At 43.0% G+C, this 21,469-nt stretch overlaps 1 protein-coding gene across 4 annotated transcripts in view; it reads left to right on the forward strand.

Annotated features, from left to right (window-relative positions):
• Window positions 1-5,073: 5,073 nt before the first annotated feature.
• Window positions 5,074-21,469, forward strand: part of myo7aa (myosin VIIAa) — a 33,022-nt gene continuing 16,626 nt past the window's right edge. For 3 of the 4 annotated variants that reach the window (XM_053422462.1, XM_053422463.1, XM_053422464.1), the window contains exons 1-18: window positions 5,074-5,091; window positions 11,332-11,445; window positions 12,683-12,835; window positions 13,673-13,857; window positions 13,975-14,096; window positions 14,659-14,801; window positions 15,080-15,193; window positions 15,392-15,460; window positions 17,542-17,626; window positions 17,797-17,873; window positions 18,075-18,194; window positions 18,497-18,639; window positions 18,914-19,124; window positions 19,208-19,343; window positions 19,660-19,766; window positions 20,578-20,715; window positions 20,942-21,100; window positions 21,190-21,282. In XM_053422462.1, the coding sequence (XP_053278437.1) occupies window positions 5,074-5,091; window positions 11,332-11,445; window positions 12,683-12,835; window positions 13,673-13,857; window positions 13,975-14,096; window positions 14,659-14,801; window positions 15,080-15,193; window positions 15,392-15,460; window positions 17,542-17,626; window positions 17,797-17,873; window positions 18,075-18,194; window positions 18,497-18,639; window positions 18,914-19,124; window positions 19,208-19,343; window positions 19,660-19,766; window positions 20,578-20,715; window positions 20,942-21,100; window positions 21,190-21,282 (2,187 nt within the window). Of the gene's footprint in view, window positions 5,092-10,131; window positions 10,237-11,331; window positions 11,446-12,682; window positions 12,836-13,672; window positions 13,858-13,974; window positions 14,097-14,658; window positions 14,802-15,079; window positions 15,194-15,391; window positions 15,461-17,541; window positions 17,627-17,796; window positions 17,874-18,074; window positions 18,195-18,496; window positions 18,640-18,913; window positions 19,125-19,207; window positions 19,344-19,659; window positions 19,767-20,577; window positions 20,716-20,941; window positions 21,101-21,189; window positions 21,283-21,469 lie in introns of those variants that run through there. The other variant, XM_053422460.1, reaches the window with a different exon arrangement.

Here is a 21,469-nt window from a genome sequence, read left to right on the forward strand (position 1 = left end):
AGCCGAGGGAGGAGAAGAAAACTACGACAAGACGAGAAAGACAATGAGATGTTTCTATGAAGAGAACAGGAGATTGAACAAACTGGAAAAAGTCCAAAATGCACCAAACGCTTAGCCTGGAGGCCAGACGAACTTAGCCCCGCCCACAACATTTGAGGTCGGGAAGTTCGGTCTGGAGTCGCTCTGCTGGGGAGAAACTATGCTCCGAACAGAAGCTGTTTTCGGACCAATCCAATCTTCAGGGCGGGCTTTATACGATGATGGACAGATGATCAACAGTAACGTAATCAACTACGTCAACAAAGGGCGCTGGGGTTGAATTCGTTTTCCACAAACAAGCCTTCCGCTGGAGAGCTGAGATGTGTAGATGCTGCCATTGAGTCTGTTTTAGGAGACATCGACAGCGCATTCATTTTGAAAGAGGAAAGCGTCGAGTCTATTTCTTGCGCTTGACGCGAGCGAATCTCACCAGGAAACACACTGAAAAATGATTTTAAACGATATTGATGACATATTATATGTGTTATAAATTATCAAATATGCATCCAATACTCCCCTTCTGTTGTCCTGGAGTCTTTTACCAATGACATAATTAAATGTCCCCCTCTGCCCATCCACTACAGCCACACAAGCAGTGATAAGAGAGAGAGGGGGGGGGGGGTCTCCGGGTACTCCGGTTTCCTCCCGCACCCCCGAAGCCACGTCGGTTGATTTATTTGACCCTCGGTGTGAATGGTTGTTTGTGTGTCGGCCCTGTGATACTCTGGCAACCGGTCCGGGGTGAACTTGACCAGTACCAACTGGGATGGATCCAGCTCCCCCCATGACCCCCACAGGATAAGTGGCAGAGATGATGGATGGATACATAAATAAAAAACACCAGAACACCATGGCTGTTTGATATTTTTATTTTGATATAAATTGTCCACATTAACTTAACTAACATAGACTAAGAAATTGATGTCATAGCAATAAAAGCTCTTATGGAGCCCCTGAAGTTTCCTCTTGTCTTCACAACTTATTATCTTGTGTGCACGAGATAATAAGTTGTGCACACAGACTAAATATCTGAGTTGTAAAGACATGACTTGTTGATGCTTTGAAGACAACACAACTTTTTTTAATTGCTCAAGTTTTATGAATGAAACACAATCGGTTTTCCTTCAGTTCGCTCAGCAAATGATTCCTGACAATCTTGTGTCTCTGCGCAAGAGACACAAGTAATTCACTGTGTGACATATTTCAATGGGCCAGGGAGGACATGTGTTCTCATATTCTGGAAAATATCACCAAATAAAAGTATTGAAGAACGACCCATCTGGCTTCATACCACATCCTTCCACCAGGTCCCGTGAGAATCGAATAGTTTCTGTGTAATTCTGCCAACAAACAAATAAAGAAGACAAAACATAACATCAATAATTCTACGAGTAACTCAACTGCACATTCAATTGTTGTTTAGTATGTTGGAGGTTTTTTGTGTATTTCCGCCATGGACAAGCTCCCTTTTGCAGTTGTGTGTGTGTGTGTGTGTGTGTGTGTGTGTGTGTCTGATTACAACCTCCCCCTGTGCTGTGTCTCATCACCCCCTCCTCTCTCTGTGTAACTGGGATCAGTGGCAGTGAATGAGCAGCTTGCCGTGTCACTGTTAATACCAACAAGAAAGAGGGAGGGATGAGGGGAGGAGGAGGAGGAGAGAGGCGGAGGAGGGAGTCAGTCACTGCTTCAAACTCTGTATACCTTCATATCAGAGAGAGAGAGTCAGAGAGTAAAGAGCAAAGGAAGAAGAAGAAGAAGAAGAAGAAGACGACTGGAAGTAAGGAGAGAAACTCAAGAAGAAAGAGACATCTGCCTAGAGAGGAGGAGAAGAGAGAGTGATAGTGACAAGACAGAGGAGAGAGAAGGGAGAGAGAAGGGAGGAGGACAAAAGTCTCACTCTTTTCCTTCCAACTCCTGCTGCTGTTGGATTAACAGTTTTTCCTGCTCCTCCTGAAGAAAGATTGCATCTCAGAACCATCTCGTCCTCCGTTCTGTTCCCCTGTTCTTCATCCCTCCATCCACCAGGCAGGACGTGTCTGTGCAGAGACCCACACCTGAAACGAGGGGAGGACAGAGGAGAGAAAGAAGCAGAAGAAGAGTTCAGGTCATGCAAAAGGGTGAGGGCAAACAGTCGGTCAGGCTTATAGAGCATGTTGGCTTTCTGCATAATCTCATTACTGTGTGTGTGTGTGTGTGTGTGTGTGTGTGTGTGTGGATGTGTGTGTGTGTGTGTCTGTATGAGAGAGCACCTAAATCTGTTTACACACTCATATACTTGGGACTTGTGTCTTCCTTATGCGGACAAAAAGCAAGTCACCACATTATACATTATTCCATTTTAAGATGCAGATATCAAAGTGTTGAACTCTGACTGTGACACTGGAGATTTCCCATGATCCTCTGCTTCCTGACTCAGAAGAGCTGATGATGTAACAAATCCACTGAACTCTGTTTAGAAGGTTTTCCTGCTGAATATTGGAGATAGACTCTGGATTTTAATAACTTCTGAGTCTTTTGAACTGATCTTCAGTTTCATTTTCACCTGATTCTGATCAGATAAAGCTTTGACAGGAAAGAAACTGGAAGATCTTTGGAGTGTTTATGGCTGATGCATAATGCAGGAGGCAGGACATGACATGAACTCCACTGCAGAGATCATGTTTTGAACAGATTCAACACCGAAGGCTCTGGAATCTCATCATCTATCCAGGTTGATGTCTTCATGACAAAACTAAATGTTTATATTTATGTCTTTATATGACAAGGTAAATACAGTTAGTATAAATTAACCACAACATTTCGAGTTTATTCCAGTTAATTCCCGTATATTCCCATTTACTCCCATGGAAAGTTTCCAACTTTGAATATTCCCGGAATTTTGCAACCCTAGTCTCGAACATTTGCGTTGTCACACATGTTCCCTCCAGATAGTGTCAGGAGACATGTCCTCCATGTGGTAACGCAGCTTCAGACCAGTTCTTCTCACAGGAAGTGGTCCCACTCACCAAAGTTCCCAGTCACTGAACCCATCACACGACCTGTGATGAAGCTGCTGGTTGAAGTTGTATCGTGTTGCTTTGAATTGTGTTGTGCTCGTGCAGCAGGTTTGAGTCCTGGTCCCTCCCTGGGTGTCCACACAGCTTTTATTCTCTTATCTCAACTTAATGCACACATTACGACATCACTTCCTGAACTGAACTGGGTGGAGCAGAAGTCACGTCAACACCATCAGCTGAGGACACATCGGTTCATTCAAACTGAAATCATTCGTCTATCGTCTTGTTTGGTCTGTCAGAGGCAGCGAGTCGAGCCAAAAACACAAAGTCTGATATCATCACCTCTTCTGTTCTTTCTTCTGATCCTCTCTCTCTCTCTCTCTCTCTCTCTCTCTCTCTCTCTCTCTCTCTCTCTCTCTCTCTCTTTTCTCACTTCTCACTTCTCTCTCCATTCATGTTCTGTCTCTGTTTCAGGATGTTTTACTTTCACTGTGTTGTTAATATGTCTTAATGTACAAAGGTATAAAATCTGATATGTGTGGAGAACACACACAAACACACACACACACACTCACTCATGTACACACAGGCGATGGCTGCACACAACCTTTGTGCACCTCTGCTGGGGTAATTAGATGCTGAAATATTTATAGGGTGTGCGTTTGTGTCTGTGTGTGTGTGTGTGTGTGTTTGTGTGTGTGTTTTTTAAGTATTGTATTTCCATTCTTCTGCTTCATTGTGTGCATATTTGTCTGCATGTGTTTATTTTTCATGATCAGATGTTTTAGGACCTTTCCTTCTCGGTGGTTTCTCGTGGTCCCTCACTCCTCGGCTGTGTGATGACTTTAGGGAGAAGTTCACCCTAATGTGGATTTCTCTTTGAGAGAGTAACTTCTCCCTCTAATCCTGCTTGACTCCTCTGTCCCAGTGAACTGAGGGAACAGGAGCTGTGGGTAATGTGGGGGGTGATGCTGACTGAGCTGGTGTGGAGTGGATGGAGAGTTAGAGCTGCTGGTCAGAGCTGACACCCACAGGAATAAAAAAAGTCGCTAAACTTCCCAATAAATGTTCCAAAAAGTCCTCCTGATGCATTGTGGGAGATGTCAGACCCGATGGGCTCTGTGCAGAGGGGGGGGGTTTTAAACCTTCTCGTTGTTCAGGTGTAACTTCTCAATCTGAACAGAGCCGTCACAGCTGCCAGGGGAGGAACAGTCAAACTAAACCTTCATCAAGGAAGGATGAATAATTCACAAGGACTAATACGCTTACACACACTCACAGACACACACACACACGCACACACACACACACACGCTCACACAAATATAGCAGCAATAACCGTGGTTGTACAGCTTATATGCTCTAAATCTGTCCTTAATGAATAACACATGAGGGGCTGCACTATGATCTGCAAACACACACAGAATGAATCCTAATGACATTGGTGACTTTTTAACTATAGCGCCCCCATGAGGCTGAAAACAGTTACGTTTCTGAAAAGGTAAATGGAAACAACATAATCAGATGTCTGTCTCTATATCTGTCGCTGTCTGTGTCTGTGTCTCTCTCTCTCTCTCTCTGTCTCTCTCTGTCTCTCTCTCTCTCTCTCTGTCTCTCTGTTACCTATGGATCCTATTAGCAGACTCAGCTCATTTAAAACTCAACAGAATTTTAACAAGCATAGTTTTTATGTGTCTGTAGCCTTCATCATGTTTATGGGTGAAGAAATGTGTGTGTGTGAGTGTGTGTGTGCGTGTGTGTGTGTGTGTATATGTGTGTGTGTGTTTGCTGCCATTATTCTCCACTAGAGCTGAAGTTCACTGACACAAACAGTTCAGGGAACAAGGAAATGCAACGATATCAACAGAACACGTTTCGTCTTGTTGCTTTATGAGACAAGTTTACTGTTAAAGAAATGTGTTGTGTACACAGACTGTAAATATTAATTTAATGGATGAATAAATGTTCCAATGTGTCTGTGCCATTCTCAGGGTCAACAGGTGACTGATGTCCAGTTACCAGGACAAAAACCAGAACCATGGTCATTCTACAGCAGGTAAACACACACACACAAACACACACACACACACACCCCCCCCCACACATACACACACAAAAAAAAAAAACACACACACACACTCATTAAGGATCAGCTGCTCATTATTCTGTGTTGTTTCCAGTGAATCCTCTTTGAAGTCAAACACTCAAACATAAACGCTTCAGGGAAATCCACCAAATCAGACAAGGTGCTGGGCTCATTTGTGTAGCGTGTGTGTGTGTGGGGGGGGGGGGGGGGGGGGGGGGGTAGGCACTGGCCTTTTAATGCGTTGCTGAACTTGTCAGCCTTTCTGATCGCCTAATCAACTCTGACAGCGTCCCCCCCTTTGTGGAGGCCCAAATGGGACGAGCCAATAAAACAAGCAAACACACACACACACACACACACACACACACACAAACACACACACACACACAAACAAATACACACACACACACACACACACACACACACACACACCCCTCTCTTGTGGATGTTTGTCTCCTCACACCATCTGACCTCCATCCAAACTGAACAGAACGTACTGGACAGGAAGTGTGTGTGAAGAGTTAAACTCACACACACACACACACGCACACTGGACTTTTAAACCGTTCCTCTGCAGAGAAGAAGAAACACTGTGGATTTTACTCTGATCAAAAGCTGAACATTTTTTGTTGGAAGAGGAAATGGATGAGAAGTGGACAAATCAAAACCAGAAGGAGTCATTTCTTTCTTAGTTTTTTAACAACACAACTTGAGCATGACAACAAACACAAGAAAGAAGCAATCTGATTGGCCGCTGGAGGGCTGGGATCCCAATGTACGACGTCTCAGCTACAAATACGCCGTCTTCATCAAGGTAAAGTTCAGGCAGCAGGACGAGGGACAGAGCTGCTCTGAGTTGTTCCCTCGCTGACCACAGCTTCACCTCGGAGACACGGTCATTTCTTTATTTATTTATCCAGTCAGATTCAGTCTTTAGCCTTTAAATGAAACTCCAAACTACAGGTTGTGAGTTGGATGTCGATACTTTGAGAAGACAAACACATGATCTGTGACTTCATGGACATTTTCAATGATCTGTGCTTTGATTCAGCTTCGGGTTCTAAAGAGGAACTGATACAACAGGTTCCACAGCCAATAGAATCATTTTAATTAATATTAAGTTCAAAGAAAACACAGTGAAATGTGATTCTGCAGCACAAGTACCTCGTTACTTACTATTTACTACAATTGAAATCTTATTAACATTATCTTGTAGTACTTTTACTCAAAGAAAAGATCTGAATACATCTTCCAACACCGAGTATTTCAGAATATCAGTTCAGCTCCATGAAAATATTTTGCTGTGTTTATTTTCTTTGTCCACTGAAGCAGAAACGAGTCTCTCTCTCTCTCTCTCTCTCTCTCTCTCTCGCTCTCTCTCTCTCTCTCTCTCTCTCTCTCTCTCTCTCTCTCTCTCTCTCTCTCTCTCTCTCTCTCTCTCTCTCTCTGTGTTTAATGGGACCAGTTTATTCAGCCTGGTTAGTTTGTCTCTATATCTAAACCACTGACCTTTGACTTGTCTAAATTGTCTCTCTAAATGCAAATGAGTTGAGCTCTAAGTGTCTATATCAATCATACGGCTCCTGAACATTATTTAATTGGATTATTCTCAGTTTCAACAAACTCAAATGTTGTTTAAGAACAATATGGTTGTTGCTGATAAAAAGAGTCATTGTGTGTAGTTTGATGAGGACCAGCAGGGAGCAGACTGGTACCAGCAGGGAGCAGACTGGTACCAGCAGGGAGCAGACTGGGACCTGCAGACAGACTCTGTGCTCAGTGGTGAGCTGTCCTCTGCAGTGTCCTCTTACACCCTGGACACAGCTTGTGTTACTTGTAGTAAACCTTTTACACACTGAGAAACCAGATACTGCAGCTGTGACACAGAGCGAGCGATACAGACTCCACTGGGAACACAGAGTCACTCACCAGTCACAACATTTCTCAAGCATATTTGTTAAATGCCACACAAATCATTTTTAAAGTAATAATCAATTAATCAGGTGTGAGGAAGAAGGATAATGGAACAGTTTCTCATTAGTTTTCGAGATGAGTCGTGAACCCAAACATTATGAACTTGTGATCCGGTTACGTAGCCGGCATGATTCTCGTGAATGTAGTTTTCATGATAACAGAGCCAATGAGATATTATACTGGAGGATTGTGGGTAGTGTAGTACTTCTCTTTGACACCATTTTTTTCATTATAGCTGACAACCAAATTCTTTATTCAAAAAACTATTTTCTTTACTTACAGAACGATGCTGTTGAGCTTTAATAACTCACACACACACACATCAGCACATATTCTTTCTAAGTCAACTGCTTTCTAACATATCCACTCGTAAAGAGCACATTACTTTAATGTTGAGTTTCAGGGTTTCACACAGGAGTGACACTCGCTGCCGTAAGTGAATCCTTGGTTCATGTCTGGCCTGAATTATTAACCTGAGCAGAGAGATGATGAGGACACACACCCGTCCACCACCGGCTGCGTGGACATGACCTCAGCGCTAACACACACCACAGTGAGGAGCAGCCGGGGAGAATCGGTCCTGTTTATCAGATGTTCAGCAAAAGTGTTGAGCATCATGAAGTCTGAGGTCTACACATCAGAGATTATTCTATGGTTTCTATTTGATTCTAGGCTGCTTGGTTGCTGAAGTTATTACTAGAGAATGGCAGCTTTTGAACATTTGATATTTTATAATGTATCTACAAACACTACCAGTCCCTGGTGTCCCTCAGAAGGATGATTTGTTTTAACAATTTGAAAAGCATATTTAACAGTTGAGTTGTTGTGATATGAAGATGAAGAGAGGACTTGTGTGTTCTCCTCACACCGTGTCACTCCATGGGGCTGAAAACAAGCCCCGCTATTGGCTGGATTTGTGGGTCATGAACATGAATTCCCTCACGACCGTCTGCATCGGCCTTCGGTGTCTGGTTGTTTGGCCTGAAGGGATTCATTGATCTTTAAAGTGACGTCTGTAAAAAGCCTCTGAAAACACAGTGAAATCCACTGATGGAGATCAAACTCTTAACTCGTCTCTCACTTCATCAGATTCCAGCTCACACGTGGTGAGAGCGTCTGACTCCTGCTTGTGTGTGTTGCTCTCTACAACATGACAACAATGACCACACAGTGGACTCACACACATGCTTTAGAGGCCTAGACGCTGCTCCTGCACTTTGAATGTGGTGATTTCATACATTGCACAACTGCATTATGGGTAATATCTTCTCACACACATTACACAGAACAATTCATGGATCTTGATGAAAAGAATGAGACATATTTAAGGCACTGATATTTATGAGTGTGTGAGTGGAGTGTTGGTGGAGGTGAGGGGATCCTCCAGGTGTTTGTACTGTGGCTGCTGAACTGGACTGGATTTTATACGTTGGACTGTTTATTAGCAGGAGTCTGCAGATCATGAAATATCTCCTCTTGAACTCTGTCCTCTGACCTCACAGAAGATATGAATGTTTTATACCTTTTATTCATCATATAACAGGAACAGTATATTTGAGTTTTCTGTGGAGTAATGTGGAGGAAACAGTGAGAAATGCTCTTTGACTTCAGTGTTGTCTTGTTGTCAGTCTCCTCTGAGCGAAGAGGAATTCAGATGATGGATGAAAAGTTAAAGAGATGAAGAAAAAGAACGAGTGAGCACAAGAAGAAAAGAGGAGACGAAAAGACAGACACCAAACAGATCCTCCGTGTTAAATTATTCAACATGTGGCTTCTGATAGTTTGCCACCGTGTGTGTGTGTGTGTGTGTGTGTGTGTGTGTGTGTGTGTGTGTGTGTGTGTGTGTGTGCAGTGACAGGTGCTTGGTGGTGTAATGTTCAGGCTCAGTTTGCCAGACGGAGAATTTACTTAATTAACCTAACATCTACAATATGCAACACACACTCAAACAACGAGTTATCACACACACACACAACCAGAAGTCACATGTGGCCTAATAATAACTGGATGATGATGGTTGATGGGAATGTCATCTTTTCTGTGTTAAACCAGAATATTAGATTTGTGGGATGAAACCTCACCGGAGCGAAGCCGTCAGTCTCAGCTGTCAATCAGGAAGTTTCAACATCAAAAAACTAATTCAATCCAAACTCATCAGAAACATGAACACGTGTGAGAAGAACAACCTCAGATATCAGGAATCAACTTTGAGATCAAGTGTTCCACATGGTGTTTGACTTTTTAGTTATGGTCCGTGCTCCACACGCTAACATGGAGGAGACCGGGTTTATGATCCATACCGCAGCCAGCCACCAGGGGGCAATCGGGAAGCTTTCTAGGGATATTTATCTATAACAGAACTCAGAAACAGAAATCCAACACCTGACGAGAGGAAGTGACATCTTGCTGCCATGGGCGACAGGGGAGGTTGTGTTTGAGAGAGAGAGAGAGAGAGAGAGAGAGAGAGAGAGAGAGAGAGGGAGAGAGAGAGGAACTGACCTGCACCAGGAGGCTGTGGATCAGATACTCTTCATTTCTTCAGACAGTTCAAACTGGGCAGGACACGTGGAGAAGGTTCCAGAGCAGGAAGCTGTTCACTGGGAACCAGTCAGACGGTCACATGTCTGATATCAGACGGCTCTGATCTGTTTTTTTAAGATCACTTTTTTTCTAGATGAACCCAGGAAAGAGAAACTGGTGACGTGTGACTGATCTGCTGGAATCGAACCTGTGATGAAGTGAAGCCGCTGAACCATGAAGATTTGGAGCATTTCAGTGCTTTGACTGACAGATTCACTCTGAGGAACTAACCTGAGTCGTGGTTTGATGTTGTACATGGACACTGGAAGCTGCTCACACGTGTGTATTAAGATGACACAGAGGAAATAAGACAAACATCAGATTTCACATGTTTCCACCTGTAGCTGTGGATACTTGATTCATGTCAGAGTGACGCTGTGTGAGTCCGTTGTGTGAGTCCGTTGTGTGAGTCCGTTGTGTGAGTCCGTTGTGTGAGTCCGTTGTGTGCACGTGAAGATGTTCAGGCGTCGGGACTACGTGGAGCTGTATGAGCAGGACCAGGCCAAATGGGCTCTGATACGCAACGTGAACACTGCCACCAAACAGAGCACCCTGCTGCCGGTACGCTAACACACTGTGTGTTACATGACTCACAACTACATGTCTGTACTCACTGGGATACTCCTGACGTAGAACATGTGTGTGTCATACTTCAAATACTGTGAGTGTGTGTGTGTGTGTTTGTGAGGGAGGGAGAGCATGAGGAGCTTTGTTATCTCATATTACATAACTGTGTATTTAAATAATTACACCAGTCACAAAACATAATAACATATCTGAAAACTGTGTTTAATGAATGTATGTGTGTGTGATTGTGTGTGTGTGTGTCGATGTCTCAGCGTGTGAAGCCCGATGAGGCAAATTGTGATTTGTGAATATGGATAATACAAGTATTACTTGATCGATTTGGTTCAAGTTCAGGAGATTTCATGAACTTGTTACAGAATAAGTTTGGAGACCACTTGTTTGTGAGCTGCTGTTCTGAAGCCTCCACTTGGATCAGCACCATCTTGAAACCAGAAGTAACCATATTTGGAGGAGTGGGGGTGGAGCTTCTTAGGAAAATGTGACGTAATTAGTCATTTACTCATAGACTTCTATAGAAACGGACTTCTTTTAAACCAGTGCCCTCTACTGGTAATTTCAGAGAATACAGGTTTCAGACGCTTCACTTCTCAGACCCAGAGTCTCCATCCATCGTTAAATGAATTTAGTGGCACTAACCTTCCTCTGCTCTTCACATCAGACTCTTCCTCTCCGGTCCAGAGAGGAAGGGTCTGATGGTCCTGGTTCACTTCACCCTTTTCACACTGCACCATTTATTTAAAAGCCAGAATTGATTTATGAACCCCTGCTGAGTATTAACGCTCCAGTAAACACAGTAAAGGAGGTAAAGGTCAACTCAGCGGATGAGGTTCTATTTAACAGACTCTAGTTCAGAAGGTCCCCACTTCTCCACACTGCATCAAGCCTGGTATCGATGCAGTGACATGGATTAATCATGACTCTGATGGTAAAATAAACCTTACATTATAAATCTTTCATGTAGCCGCTTCCTCTCTGCATCTGGATTCTCAAGTGATGGTGCTGGTTCTTCTTTCCCAAATGATTTTAATCCTGACACTTCTGAGGTTTAATTGATTTCTTCTTCTCCAGGGCGACTATGTCTGGTTGGACCTGAAGACCGGTCGAGAGTTCGAGGTGCCGATCGGTGCCGTGGTCAAACTCTGTGACTCAGGACAGATCCAGGTGCTGGACGATGAGGGAAATGTAAGTAATCAAACATTTGACCTGTTACTGAAAAACACAACATTTCAAAATAACTGTTTAAACTATGTTCGGACAATGCTGCCAAAGTCCAGGAGCTGAGCGTTGATCTGTCAGTGCAGCTCCTGATGCTCCCAGAGCAGGCAGGCGTGAATGTGTCCATTAATTATGTGTTGGATCCAAACAAAGCAATGTTCTGCTCGTGTTCCGGCCCGATGGCTTGAACACAGTCCAGCTCGGGGGAGATGACAGTGTTGAGTTGAGCAGTGAGTTCTCTCTGGTGTTCCTCCAGAGAGATGACAGCTGATATCATGCTGACATGCTGGTTGCCCTCGGCTCTGACATCTAGCGCGGCCATGAATCAGGAGGTAGAGCGGATTGTCCTTGAAATAAAAGGACGGTGGTGCAATCCCCCCATTCTGCGTGCCCAAATGACAGCGGGGGGGGGGGGGGGGGGGCACAGTGCAGCACATACACAGTCTGTGAAGGAAAGGGATAAAAAGTAATCGGTAGAAATAATGCTGCCCACTTACTGATTAGTGTAAGTGAAAATATGAGGCTTTAACCCCTTACTGCCTGAATTAATTTCCAATTATATAAATACAATATTACTGGTGTTTTTGGCCTGTCATACAGATGCTAAATTAAGTGGAGATTGTTCATTTCAATATAGCATATTCAATAGATATAAATTTAGGTATGAGGCAAATTAGCGACATTAGGCATAATGGGGCATAACCTTAATTTAACACATTTTGGTATGTAGATTATTATATTGATGCTGCTTTTGCTTGAAATTTTATAAAAATATAGGTTTTCTGTACAATCATTGCTGTTCCATCATAACAGTATTTAAAATACAGCTTAATACCTCAAAATAACTTTGCTGCACTGTCCCAAGGGGCTAGTATGTATTATCACCTGTGACCACTAGATGGTGGCAGAGTGCTTCCAATACCTTCCTTGGTATGTGTAGCATTTGCACCATCAGGCACAATTGTCACCTCGGGGGCATTAAGACCAGAATGGGGTTTGAGGCAAATTTGCGACATTCGTCTACAAGGGGTTAAAAACAGTTATTCATTGGAACCAGATCCCGATTGTTCAGCTGCCCTCAAAAGTCCCGAGATGACGTTTTCAAGACGTTGCGATAAAGAACCTTTTGTGTTTATTTGCTGTACTGGATAAAGAGTGTCCTCAAACCAGTGTGCCCATGTGTATTTCCTCTGTTACCCTTCAGGAGCACTGGATCTCCCCCCAGAATGCCACCAACATTAAACCAATGCACCCGACCTCCATCCACGGGGTGGAGGACATGATCCGGCTGGGAGACCTCAACGAAGCTGGGATTCTGCGGAACCTGCTCATCAGATACAGAGAAAAGCTCATATACGTGAGTGTGTTAATTTACCCAGAATGCACTGGGTTCTGCATTTACACCTGTGTCTTATGAAGATAATTAGCATGATGTTTAAAACATTCAGTTAATTAAAAATAGATTGCTTGACCCTTTAAGGACTATCTGAACATTTCAAACCTTTACCCAGAACTTCACTGACCTTCACTGACACTCAGATTTCGCAGACTTCGACCTTTGGCTGCTTTTCTTTTCTTTTCTCATCTCAGTCTCTTGCTTCTTACTTCTCTGTTTATGTCACACTTCCTTCCTCCTTCCTCACTTCCTACTTCCTGTTTCCTGTGAAGACAAACTGCGGTGGCAGGGTAAGTCAGCTCCTGGACGTCGAGCATGACCGGAGAGAGATCCGACCTCACCTGGGGAATAATGCATGATGTGTTCAGTGCACATATTTATTAATGCAACAGCTGCATGGCCTCAAAAACAGAGATCTTCAGTTTTTAGCTGAATCTTCAACCTGCATGAACTCTGCATGTCTCATAAACATGAAGCTGAACATAAATCACGGATGCTATCGAATGTAAAAACTGTGTGAACGTCTGAATGTGAGGGACTCGGAGCTCATCTCTGCAGCCTGAGTGCATGTTGATTTCTTTTCAACATGGCCGTCTGTTCTCCCGTGGCGAACTCTGATACCTTCTCATTGTCGTCCTGCAACATCTGAGCTCCGAGGCCAGTGTGTCATCTACCCTCCACCCCCCCCACCCCCCGCTGTCCAGTCGACACATCACTGGCTCAGAAATCGGTTTAACAGCAGCAGCAATAAGTTTGAAACAATGAACCTCCACGTGTGTGTCCCTCCTGTGTGTGCAGACGTACACCGGCTCCATCCTGGTGGCCGTCAACCCGTACCAGCTGCTGCCCATCTACACCGCCGACCAGATCCGCCTCTACACCAACAAGAAGATCGGAGAGTTGCCGCCTCACATCTTTGCCATCGCAGACAACTGCTACTTCAACATGCAGAGGAACAACCGCGACCAGTGCTGCATCATCAGGTGGGAAGGAGTCTGGTCCCAACACTTTGGTTAACAGTGAAACATCTCAACAAATATCACGTGTGTGTATGTGTGTGTGTGTGTGTGTGTTTGTGTGTGTGTGTGTGTGTGTGATAGTGGTGAGTCTGGAGCAGGGAAGACAGAAAGCACCAAGCTGATCCTTCAGTTCCTGGCAGCCATCAGTGGTCAACACTCCTGGATAGAACAACAGGTCCTAGAGGCCAATCCTATACTAGAAGGTACGCACACACACACAGACACACACACACACTCACACTCACCGACAGTATACCTTAGTGTGTTATCTTAATGTGTTAGATTTTTTTTTAGATCAGATTCAACTTTATTGTCATTGCACAAGTACTTATACAACAAAATGCAGTTTAGCATCAAACCAGAAGTTCAAAAAAAGGCAGTAAAAGTGAGTATTGAGTATTGTGCGTATTTAAAGTGGCATGTAAATAATAAGATATGTACAGTAAGAAATATATATGGAACAGTACAGTATTAACAGGTATTGTATGATATTAGAACCATGAGCAAGATAAATATATAAAAATATATAAATATGAATATACTATAGGCGGGGTAATACAGTAGTAAAAAAAGTAACAGTCGTGTGCAAATGTTCAAATGGTCAAATGTTCAGTGGATGGAGGAGGGTGTGTGGCAGTCCAATCCAGGGTGGAGCGGGGGGGGGGGGGTATAGTCTCTGGAGAAGGTGTGTGCTGGGGGGGGGGGGGGGGGGGGGGGTATATAGTTAAAAGTAACCAAGGTGTCTTTCCCTCGTCTCTCTTGCAGCTTTTGGAAATGCTAAAACTATCCGCAATGACAACTCCTCTCGTTTTGGAAAGTACATCGACATCCACTTCAACAAGAGAGGAGCCATCGAAGGAGCCAAGATAGAACAGTACCTGCTGGAGAAGTCCAGAGTGTGTCGACAGGTACGACACACAACTGTCTACACACGTCTGGGTGAACCAGGGATCGACTGGGACTTTATCTACCAAAGAAACTATTATACTAATCTGTAAATTACACTTCATATGTTAATATATTATCAGGTGTATTGGATGAATAATACATATTTTATATAAATAAATAAATGTGTATATTTCACACACTATGGAGGATCAGTTTTCACTTTTACCCTTTTTGTCATTGGTGTAAATCTTTCACTGAGACGTGAGGTGTGGTTGTTTCCCCCTGATCTGCTCTGAAGGCCTTCGACGAGAGGAACTACCACATCTTCTACTGCATGTTGAGAGGGATGACCCCAGAGGAGAAGAAGAGGCTGGGCCTGAGCAAAGCTACAGACTACACCTACCTGACCACGGTGAGTGAGGTCACAGGTTCAAGACCCGTCTGCTCCACTTCACTGCAGCTGGAACCTGAGACCGTTTGAGAAGAGATGATTGGATCTCTGCTTCAAACTCTTCATCTTTACATCGACCTCACGGAGAGAAGACACCAACGACTGAAGGTCAAAGGTCAAAGGTCAAAGTGACGCCTCTGTGTTTTGTGTTCTCTGAAGGGAAAGTGCACAGTGTGTGACGGGCGAGACGACTTGAAGGAATACTCCAACATCCGCTCGGCCATGAAGGTACACAACCACACACTGACGTAGATTACACACTGATACACACCACACACACTGATGTTAAATACACACTGATACAAACCACACACACTGACGTAGATTACACACTGATACACACCACACACACTGATGTTAAATACACACTGATACAAACCACACATACATATGTTAAATACACACTGATACAAACCACACATACATATGTTAAATACACACTGATACAAACCACACATACATATGTTAAATACACACTGATACAAACCACACACACAGATACAAACCACACACACTGATGTTAAATACACACTGATACAAACCACACATACATATGTTAAATACACACTGATACAAACCACACACACTGACGTAGATTACACACTGATACAAACCACACACATATGTTAAATACACACAGATACAAACCACACACACTGATGTTAAATACACACTGATACAAACCACACATACATATGTTAAATACACACTGATACAAACCACACACACTGACGTAGATTACACACTGATACAAACCACACACATATGTTAAATACACACAGATACAAACCACACACACTGATGTTAAATACACACTGATACAAACAACACACACTGATACAAACCACACACGCTGACGTAGATTACACACTGATACCAACCACACACACTGATGTTAAATACACACTGATACCAACCACACACACATATGTTAAAAACACACTGATACAAACCACACATACTGATGTTAAATACACACTGATACAAACAACACACACTGATACAAACCACACACGCATATGTTAAATACACACTGATACAAACCACACACACATATGTTAAATACACACTGATGCAAACCAAACACATATGTTAAATACACACTGATGCAAACCACACACACTGATGTTAAATACACACTGATGCAAACCCCACACATATGTTAAATACACACTGATACAAACCACACACACTGATGTTAAATACACACTGATACAAACCACACACACATATGTTAAATACACACTGATACAAACCACACACGCATATGTTAAATACACACTGATACAAACCACACACTGATGTTAAATACACACTGATACAAACCACACACACTGGTGTTAAATACACACTGATACAAACCACATACACATATGTTAAATACACACTGATACAAACCACACACACATATGTTAAATACACACTGATACAAACCACACACACTGATGTTAAATACACACTGATACAAACCACACACACTGATGTTAAATACACACTGATACAAACCACACACACTGATGTTAAATACACACTGATACAAACCACACACACTGATGTTAAATACACACTGATACAAACCACACACACTGATGTTAAATACACACTGATACAAACCACACACACTGATGTTAAATACACACTGATACAAACCACACACACTGATGTTAAATACACACTGATACAAACCACACACACATATGTTAAATACACACTGATACAAACCACACACACTGATGTTAAATACACACTGATACAAACCACACACATATGTTAAATACACACTGATACAAACCACACACATATGTTAAATACACACTGATACAAACCACACACACTGATGTTAAATACACACTGATACAAACCACACATACATATATTAAATACACACTGATACAAACCACACACACTGATGTTAAATACACACTGATACCAACCACACACACTGATGTTAAATACACACTGATACAAACCACACACACTGATGTTAAATACACACTGATACAAACCACACACACTGATGTTAAATACACACTGATACAAACCACACACACTGATGTTAAATACACACTGATACAAACCACACACACTGATGTTAAATACACACTGATACAAACCACACACACTGATGTTAAATACACACTGATACAAACCACACACACTGATGTTAAATACACACTGATACAAACCACTTACTAATCAGAGATCTGTTTTGGTATCGAGTTGAATCATGAACCAGATCCTGTTCGATTTTCAGGAAAGTGGAAAGTGATGATTTCTAACAGAACCGACACGTTTCTCTTGTTCTGCAGGTTCTGATGTTCACAGACAAAGAGAACGGGGAGATCTCTAAACTGCTGGCTGCTATTTTACACATGGGGAACCTCAGATATGAAGGTAAAGTTTCTGCTGCTTGTTTCTGCGTCTGTGTGAAAACGTCTAAGTCTTGTTACATTTCCACTGGGATCAGAGGAACTCACCCTCTTTAATAGCTTCAGGTTTTTCTTTTCTTCTTTTGCTCTTTTAATAACATCTTGTTTACGCTCTGGATGACCTTTGACCTGCAGCTCGGACATACGACAACCTGGACGCCTGTGAGGTCGTCCGATGTCCTCACCTCACCACTGCTGCTACACTGCTGGAGGTAACACACACACACACACACACACACACACACACACACACACACACATCAGCTGTTAATGTGTGTCACTGGCAGGTTCTTCCATATGAGCACCAGTGGGATGAAGGATGGACTCAAACCTTCTGATACTCCTCATACTCTTTCTCTCTCTATGTGTGTGTGTGTGTGTGTGTGTGTGTGTGTGTGTGTGTGTGTGTCCAGGTGGACAGTAAGGACCTGATGAACTGTATCACCAGTCGGACTCTGATCACCAGAGGAGAAACCGTCTCCACTCCTCTCAGTATCGAACAAGCTCTGGACGTACGAGACGCTTTCGTGAAGGTGAAACAAATAATTAAATCATTATTAATATTTCTTAATGAACTCATCAGTTTAAAGCCTGAAACTCAACACAATATCATGTACGACCTTAAATATGAGAGATATAGATAAAAATAATCAGATTAGTTCATCATTTACACAGTGTGTGTCCTTTAAAACCAACAAAACAAACAACTATGTTTAAATCTTTGTTTACAATAATGTTTTCTGGAAAAGAGACTTCTCTCCACATTATTGCCACTTTGTGGTGTGATTGACTAGCATGTGTGTGTGTGTGTGCATGTGTGTCTGTGTGTGCGCAGGGTATCTATGGACGTTTGTTTGTGTGGATTGTGGAGAAGATCAACGCTGCCATCTACAAGCCTCCATCATCACAGCCCAAATATATCAGACGCTCCATCGGACTCTTGGACATCTTCGGCTTTGAGAACTTTACTGTCAACAGGTAAAACACACACACACACACACACACACACACACACACACACACACACACACACACACACACACACACTAACACTAACACACACAGAAAGAGAGAGATTAGCTCAGATTGATTTTCTTTTTCACCTCCTGTCGCTCTGTGGAACCAGAGTTGAACTCGTACTAAAGCTGCAGCTTCTTTCTCAGTTCAAGTCAAACTGAAACGTCTTCTTCTCACTTTCCTCTGAACCTGAGGAGTTTGATCTTTTCCTCATCTCTTCTTCTTCCTCCTGCAGCTTCGAGCAGCTCTGCATCAACTTCGCCAACGAGAACCTGCAGCAGTTCTTCGTGCGTCACGTCTTCAAGCTGGAGCAGGAGGAGTACAACCTGGAGAACATCAACTGGCAGCACATCGAGTTCACCGACAACCAGGACGCCCTGGACATGATCGCCATCAAACCCATGAACATCATCTCGCTCATCGACGAGGAGAGCAAGTTCCCCAAGGTCCAGTGAACCCGCCCAGCAGCCGGAGGACTCCACAGAGCAGAACAGTCACATGAATGTGTTTCCTCTTGTGTCTCCTGCAGGGCACCGACACCACCATGTTGAACAAACTGAACTTTCAGCACAAGCTCCACGCAAACTACATCCCTCCGAAGAACAACTACGAGACTCAGTTTGGAATCCAGCACTTTGCAGGAGTGGTGTTCTACGAGACGAGAGGTCAGTGTCACGTGATGCTCACCAGGAGGGGACCAGAGGGTTCTCCTGGGGGGGGGGGGGGGCTCGCTGAGTGGAACTGTGTGTCCGTCATCGTGTCTCATGTTTCTGAAACACCTGCATCTTCTTCTCTGTTCTTCTTTCTATGAAGAAATGTTCTCCTGATGTAACTGATGCTGCAGCACAGTCACACTCTCCTCTCCAAGGAGCCGCCATCTTGGTTAACAGTCGCTCCTCGCCATCGTCACAGTGTTCAGACACGTTCACATAACGTAACTGTGTGTGTGTCTGTTTGTGTGTGTCTGTGTGTGTCCTACAGGCTTCCTGGAAAAGAACAGAGACACTTTATACGGAGACATCATCCAGCTGGTTCACTCGTCCAAGAACAAGTTCATCAAGCAAATCTTCCAGGCTGATGTCGCCATGGTAAGGGATGATGCACACAAACACACACACACACACACACACACACACACACACACACACACACACACACCATTACAGTGACTAATTCCATTTTATATTTAGCACAGATAAAAATAAAATACGTAGAAAAAGTTAAATCATATAAAGTAGAGGGAGAGACAGAATAACAAGTGAGCTTTACTATATATATGTTATATACTATATATACAAGCTAACTAATCCACCTATTAAGAGTGTTTGTGCTAAGCTAGGCTAACTGTACATCCTGTTACTAGTGTTTTTTTAAACTAAGATAAAGTTTCCAGAGTTAATTAGTGTAAGTAGCTGATAGAACGGATTTTAAAGGTTAGAACATTTACATGAGTATTTATACATGGTTCCATTGGTACTATTTATTTTATCTTTATTATTATCATGATGTTAATACTTCAAATAAGAAAACAGATATTTTTCATTCATGTGAACTAAACATAATAAATTCTCACATTTGAGAAGCTGGAATCAGTGAATACTCGACAGTTCTGCTTTAAAAGTATCTGCTAGTGAATTGATTGACTATTTAATTAATGGACTAATAATAATGTTCCATCCTCGAGACACAGTTATTATTTCTGTTCTTTTGATTCACGTTCAAGTCTGAATCTGCAACATCAGCAAGAACAAGACTTTATATTTAGGACGGAGGAAAACGTTTAGTGTCACAGCTCAGGAAGAGACAAAGAGAGTTCCTCATTGTCTCTGAGCCTGACACTTTCTACTCTGTGTGTGTGTCTGTGTGTGTGTGTGTGTGTGTCTGTGTGTGTGTGTGCAGGGAGCAGAGACCAGGAAGCGCTCGCCCACTCTGAGCAGTCAGTTTAAAAGATCCCTGGAGCTGCTGATGAGGACTCTGAGCGTCTGTCAACCGTTCTTCGTTCGCTGCATCAAACCCAACGAATACAAGAAATCCATGGTGAGTATCTGAGTTCACTGTAATACTTCACTTTCTAAGGATTGAGAGTAAAAACACTTTGTGAGCAGCGGTCGAAGTCGTACTGGGATCCTTTCCCTCGGAAGAAATATCAGTGCAACAATATGAAAACATTTTTGAGCCCATTTAAAATCCTCCTTTTGCTCATGTATTAATTACTTCTTATAATACAAGTACAAATGTAACTCCTGTGTGTGTGTGTGTGTAGTTATTTGACAGGGATCTGTGTGTGCGTCAGCTGAGGTACTCTGGGATGATGGAGACCATTCGTATCCGTCGAGCAGGATATCCCATCCGCTACACCTTTGTGGAATTTGTCGATCGCTACAGGGTCCTAATGCCCGGAGTCAAACCGGCGTATAAACAGGTACAGTGTGACCACAGGTGTGTGTGTGTGTGTGTGTGTGTGTGTGAGTCCTGTCAGTGTCATCCTGTTGTTGTGTCTCTCTCCACCAGGAGGACCTGAGGGGAACGTGTCACAGGATCGCGGTGGCGGTGCTCGGCCGAGACGACGACTGGCAGATGGGAAAGACAAAGATCTTCCTCAAGGTACTTTGATATTAAATTATTACTTATTATAACGTCACGTGATCTCATGAACAACACGTTTAAACAATAAGATCTTTGGGCACCAGAAGAGAAAACCTGTCCCACAGAAGAATACACAAACCCACACAGACTGTGATCTGCTCTTTGCAAATATCAGAGAGAAAAGAAAGAAAAACAACTTTCACAG

Source organism: Pleuronectes platessa, chromosome 5 (assembly GCF_947347685.1).
Source record: "Pleuronectes platessa chromosome 5, fPlePla1.1, whole genome shotgun sequence".
NCBI classification, from domain to species: domain Eukaryota; kingdom Metazoa; phylum Chordata; class Actinopteri; order Pleuronectiformes; family Pleuronectidae; genus Pleuronectes; species Pleuronectes platessa.